General features: G+C 44.9%; 1 protein-coding gene across 1 annotated transcript; it reads right to left on the bottom strand.

The window, feature by feature from the left end:
* Nucleotides 1-761: 761 nt before the first annotated feature.
* On the bottom strand, nt 762-1550 carry LOC102666160 (uncharacterized). The gene has a single exon (XM_006606670.1). It carries the CDS (start codon nt 1548-1550, stop codon nt 762-764), a length of 789 nt encoding a protein of 262 aa, XP_006606733.1.
* Nucleotides 1551-5869: the final 4319 nt, after the last annotated feature.

Here is a 5869-nt window from a genome sequence, read left to right as displayed (position 1 = left end):
ACTCTTTTCATCAATGTAAAATAAGTTTTAACCGGTCATTAACGCTGCAAGTTATCTTAAAAAGGGGGATTGAAGATTAATGAGCCAAAACCAAATAAAACCAACTCATAAACTTCTTTATTTCGTCAAAAAAAATGAGAGATCGTTCAAAGGCCCAACGCCTTAATGTTTCTCTCCTTTCAAAATCAAGATATTGTTCAAAGGTCCAATGCCATAACAATTCTCTCTTTTCAAAAATCAAAAGATTGTTTCAAGGTCCAACACCTTAAACGACTTTTGTTCGCAACTAAAACCAATCTTTCAAAAAAGATAAAAAAAACAAATTAACCAACGTTCAGTTCTTAAAGAAATGCGTAGGTCTGATTTCCTCATCACAATTGAGGAATACGTAAGAGCGAGGAAAACACCCTTGTCGACCCCAAAAAAGTAAAAAACATAAAAAGGGAACAAAAGTTAAAAAAAATAAAAAGGGAAAAAGACAACATAAAAAGGGAAAATACATAGTTTTGAAGTCATGATTTGCACACTTGATTAGAGGTTGACATCCCTTGTGACGGGCTCGTGGGGTGCTTATACCTTCCCCATGCATAAACAACTCCCTAACCCTCATTTTCAAAATACGCAGACCTTCAACCTCTTCCATTTTGGTTTTTTCTAACGTTTTCCTCAAATAAACATTGGTGGCGACTCCACGCAGTTTCCTACCATGGAAGACACACCATCGAGCCCCACATCGCGCCCCCGTCGGAGGGCAAGTTGCATCATCCTACCCTTAGAATCTTCCGGGCCATGGCATGTCCATTGGCATGAGTCCCAAAGGACCCCCCATGCACCCCCACGAGCATCTGTTTGGCCTCCCTGGCGTCCACACATCGGAGCAAGACCATATCATGATTTTGCTTGTACAAAATACCTTCGCTTAAAAAGAAGCCAGCTGATAATCTTTGCATCATCCTCTTGTCATTGTCGGAAGCCTCTCGTGGGTACTCCTTGTCCTCGATGTATCGCTTAATGTTGAAGTACCACGGTTTACCGTCTTGCTCCTCTTCTATCAAGCAGCAATGTGCAGGCTTGCCGCGACATCTGAACTGGATGTACGATAAGTCTCCATGCGGGGTTAACTGAAACATGGATGCTAGAGTAGCAAGCGCATTGGCCATTTGATTCTCCTCTTTGGGAATATGGTGGAAGGAGATATTATCGAAGAACTCCATCAATTTCTTGATGTAGGCTTGATAAGGTATCAATTTGTGATCCCTGGTCTCCCTTTCTCCTTTCAATTGATGGATCACCAAGGCTGAGTCTTCGTATACTTTGAGCAATTTGACGTTGAAGTCAATTGCTGCTTGGATCCCAAGGGCACATGCCTCGTATTCAGCCATGCTATTTGTGCAATCGAAGCACAACCTTGTCGTGAAGGGTATGCATTGAATGTCGGGAGTGACCAAAACTACCCCAACTCCATGGCCTAGGGCATTGGATGCACCATCGAACCACACGATCCACTTATCCCTATCTTCATCCTCCACCTCTTCCCCGAACAAGGCCATGATGTCCTCATCCGAGAATTCCGGATGCATGGGCTGGTAGTCATTAGGGGTTGCTGAGCTAGATAGTCTGCCAAGGCGCTTTCCTTTATTGCCTTTTGAGTGACATAAACAATGTCGAACTCATATAGCAGAACCTGCCACCGAGCGATTCGTCCGATGAGATCGGGTTTCTCGAAAATGTACTTGACTGGGTCCATCTTAGATACCAACCAAGTGGTGTGGCTTAGCATATACTACCTTAGATGATAGGATGCCCACACCAAGGCACAACACATCTTTTCAAGCAGAGAGTAATTCATCTCACAGGCGATGAACTTTTTGCTCAGGTACTAGACGACCCGTTCCCTCTTTCCGGAATCGTCATGCTGCCCCAGCATACACCCCATCGACTCATCCAACACTGTCATGTAGTAGACGACCCGTTCCCTCTTCCCGTTCCCTCTTTCGAGCATTAAAAGGATGGCCTTCACCTTGTCGGGATCCACCTATATCCCTTTCTGGCTCACGATGAAGCCGAACAATTTTCCCAACTTGACCCCGAAGGTGCACTTAGCGGGATTCAATCTTAATTGATACTTCCGCAGTCTCTCGAACAACTTCCATAAGTTGATGAGATGTTCCTCCTCGGTCCTAGACTTGGCAATCATGTCATCCATGTAGACTTCAATCTCTTTGTGAGCCCAAAGGACATCACCTTATAGCAAAATGTTCCCCACAGGGTGACAAATGTAGTCTTCTCCATGTCCTCCGGTGCCATCTTTATTTGATTGTAACCCGAGAACCCGTCCATGAAGGAAAAAAATTTGAAATTGGATGTGTTATCCACAAGGACATCGATGTGCGGTAAAGGAAAGTTATCCTTTGGACTGGCTCGATTTAGGTCCCGATAATCCACGCATATTCGTACTTTCCCATCTTTCTTAGGGACTAGCACGATGTTGGCTACCCATTCGGGGTATCGAGCCACGGCCAAAAAGCCAGCGTCGAACTATTTTTTCACCTCTTCTTTGATCTTTAAGGACATCTCGGGCTTCATCCTTCTTAGCTTTTGTTTTACTGGGGAATAGCCAGTATTCAGTGGTAACTGATGTTGTACAATGTCAAGGTTCAAACCGGGCATAACTTGGTACGACCAAGTGAAGATGTCTTGGTAGTTTCATAGCAAAACCACCAACTCATCTCAGATCGGTGTGCCAACCTTTACCTCTTTCTTTTCCTCGCCAACACCCAAGTTCACGATTTCCGTCTCTTCTTCGTGTGGCTTCATTTCTCGGTTTTCCTGTGTGACCATCCTTTCTAGCTCTAGGGGAAACCCCGCATCTTTATCTTCTTCATCCTCAGCTTGGTTTGCTATTCGCTCAAAATCGACGTCAAGGTCCTCGGTATTAGTACCTTCACAGAAATAAACATACAGATGAATGAGAATGGATGAAGGTGCAAGAACAAATGAAGAAAATATCGTATTTTATATATCTGATAGCAAAAGACAAACGCCCTAACAAGAACAAAACCCTAAATCCTAGGCCCAACTATACGGTTAAGACTAACAAAGCACATTATGTTCGCCATGGAAACTCCAGGTCACTCGACAACTTTACAGTTCCCTAATTCGAACTCAGAAAGGCACGGCTGTACCCAGTTCAAATGATCTTGGGGGGCTTCGTCGTGGATCATGGCGACTCGCCCTTCAAACCTCCAGCCCGTGCTAACAAAGCTTTCACTGATGTGACATGAAGGAGTCTCTTTCACTTGCGGCCCTTGCTGCTAGCCCATGCTTCTGTCCTTCTTATCTAGGGTGTTTCTTCTCACATCGGCGCGTGTGGGCCCCTAGCCGGAACCTTCCGCGGTTCTCCATGAATTCCACCAAGCTGACCACGCCATCACCATTCCGACCTAAGCCCATTTCAGGCTCATACACATGCCCGAACATTACTCGGGCCACCATCAGCACGACGCTAAATGAAGATGGTTGCACTGGGAGAGACTCGATAGAGGCATTGCTCACTACCTCGAATGATTGAAAGGCCGTCTCCAAGGAATCTCCTCCACGGCTTCCACATACGGCATAAAGGAAGGACAACTTACCAGAATGTCTTCTTCCCCTGAGACGGTGATTAACTGCCCTTCCACCACAAACTTCAACCTTTGGTGGAGCATCGAAGGGACCACCCCGACTACGTGAATCCAAGGCCGACCTAAAAGGTAGCTATAGGTCAGGTTGATATCCATCACTTGGAAAGTGATCTAACAAAGGTGAGGTCCAACCTGAATTTGGAGGTCAATCTCCCCTATTATGTTTCGGCGGCTGCCGTCTAAAGCTCGTACTATCATGGAGCTCGGCCTTAGATGTGTCACGTTGAAAGGCAGCTTGTCCAATGTACTCTTGGGCATGATGTTAAGCGATGAGCTATTGTCGATGAGTACCTTAGCCATGATGTGGTCCATACACTTGACAGACACATGCAAGGCCCTATTATGTCCCTGCCCCTCGAAAGGTATCTCCTCATCGGCAAAGGTGAGGTAATTATTGGTAGTGATGTTGCTAACAATGCCCTCGAAGCCCTCCACAGAGATATCTTGGGCCATATGGGCTTCATTTAATACCTTAACCAGCAGCGCCCGATGAGGCTCGAAACTCATGAGTAGTTCCAATAAGGAGACCCTAGCTGGGGTCTTGTTGAGTTGTTCAATCACTTTGAATTCACTTTGTTAAATGATTCGAAGGAATTCATTCGCTTCTTCAATGGATACCTTCTTTCCGCCGAAGTCTCCTTCTTTCTTAGCGAATTCCTAGCTGGGACATCCTCATCCAGAGTGGGGCTTACTTTGTCGATCTCTTCTGCGCCCACCTTGGCTTTTCCCTTGGCTTCCTTGGATTGCACCAATGGGTCAGGTGCCATGAAGACATGCCCATTACGGGTCACACCGCTTATGCCGATGATGTTGGTAACTTTGGCAAAGGATATTTCACCCCCGATGGCCTCGTCCTTCTTTTTGTTTGGCTTTTGAGGGGCGTACCTCCATGGGACCACATTGTTGCTTCCGTAAGGGAATGGGACAGACTTGCTTCCTGGGATAGGTTGAGAGCCTCGGGTTTTTTGGGAGGTCGCATCTCTGGTGAAGTGTATCACCAAAGGTTTGGGTTTGCTTGGGCTTTTGTCTGCCGATTGCATGCACACATGTTGATCTTCCTTGCTTACAACACAAATTTCAAACCAGCCTTGGTCCATCATTCGCTGTAACAGCTCCTCTACCGTTAAACATGTTTCCATGTCATGCAATGCACTCGGATGCATTAAACAGGAATCCCCCATGTTCCCATCAAGGGAAACCATGCCCGCCTCTTGCAGTGCCTCTAATATGAACCTCCTGGAGGTTACCACGTCCTTCATTTTCTTCGACCTCTACAGTTCGCACTCCTCTATTGCGTTTACTACCGGTCCCCCATAATTGGCAAGCATATTTGTCTTTAGATTCGGGCCGTCTTCTTGGAATGTTAGCCACCCCTCGTCGATCAAGCTTTGGACTTTGTGCTTGAGGGTCACATACTGTTCGATCGAATGCCCCAAGGTACCCCCACAATGAGGCTACTACTTCACCTTCCTCTAGTGAAAGTGAAGAAGCAAAAGGGGAAGAATCTAGTGAAGAAATCTACCCCCAAGAAGAAGGACAACCATTAGTGGTTAAAGAGAAGTGTAAGGAGGTAAGTGTCTCCTCCAAGAGTTTAGCTAAGAAGGAAACTCATTTTACAATAAAGACAGACATTAAAGAAACTTTCCCTCTTAGACAACCTCCACATTTTCTCTTTTGTAAAAACACACTTGCTAGCATTGCCACACCTCTTGGGCTTGAGTTTATTCCTCAAGTAAAAAAGTTGTTATGAGGGTTTGGTTCGCAAGAGCTTAAATCCTTGTGCTTTGTTGGTGCCCAAAATAGGTATTATTAGGCACCAAGTCCCTAAAATAGTTGGTATGATGAATGTTTTGAGTGGTGCAACCTTTTTTTGTAAAATCACTCGTACACCTAACATCTTTATGGTGTGTGTACATAGGGACCCATTAGGTAGGTTTGTTCTTATTTTTAGTTTCAATACAAACTTAGGTACTCATATGGGACACCTTAGGTTTGTCATACTTTTTGGTAGGAATAATCAATATGAAAATATAGAAAAAGGTATGTTTTATTGTGTTACTTTTCTTAATTTTTCAAATAGTGATCAAGGGGTTCCCATGAACCCTAAGAGAATAAAGGTCATTTCTGAGTGGTCCACTCCACCAAGTATAAGAAAAATTTGGGGCTTCCATGACTTAACAAACTTT

This window comes from Glycine max, chromosome 20 (genome assembly GCF_000004515.6).
Source record: "Glycine max cultivar Williams 82 chromosome 20, Glycine_max_v4.0, whole genome shotgun sequence".
NCBI classification, from domain to species: Eukaryota; Viridiplantae; Streptophyta; class Magnoliopsida; order Fabales; family Fabaceae; genus Glycine; species Glycine max.
Note: the sequence above shows the minus strand (reverse complement) of the source record. Positions and strands in the feature narration are given on the sequence as shown.

What these genes read in the sequence shown, in the direction of transcription:
- LOC102666160 (XM_006606670.1), bottom strand. Translation starts at nt 1,550, where the DNA reads ATGGCCTTGTTCGGGGAAGAGGTGGAGGATGAAGATAGGGATAAGTGG.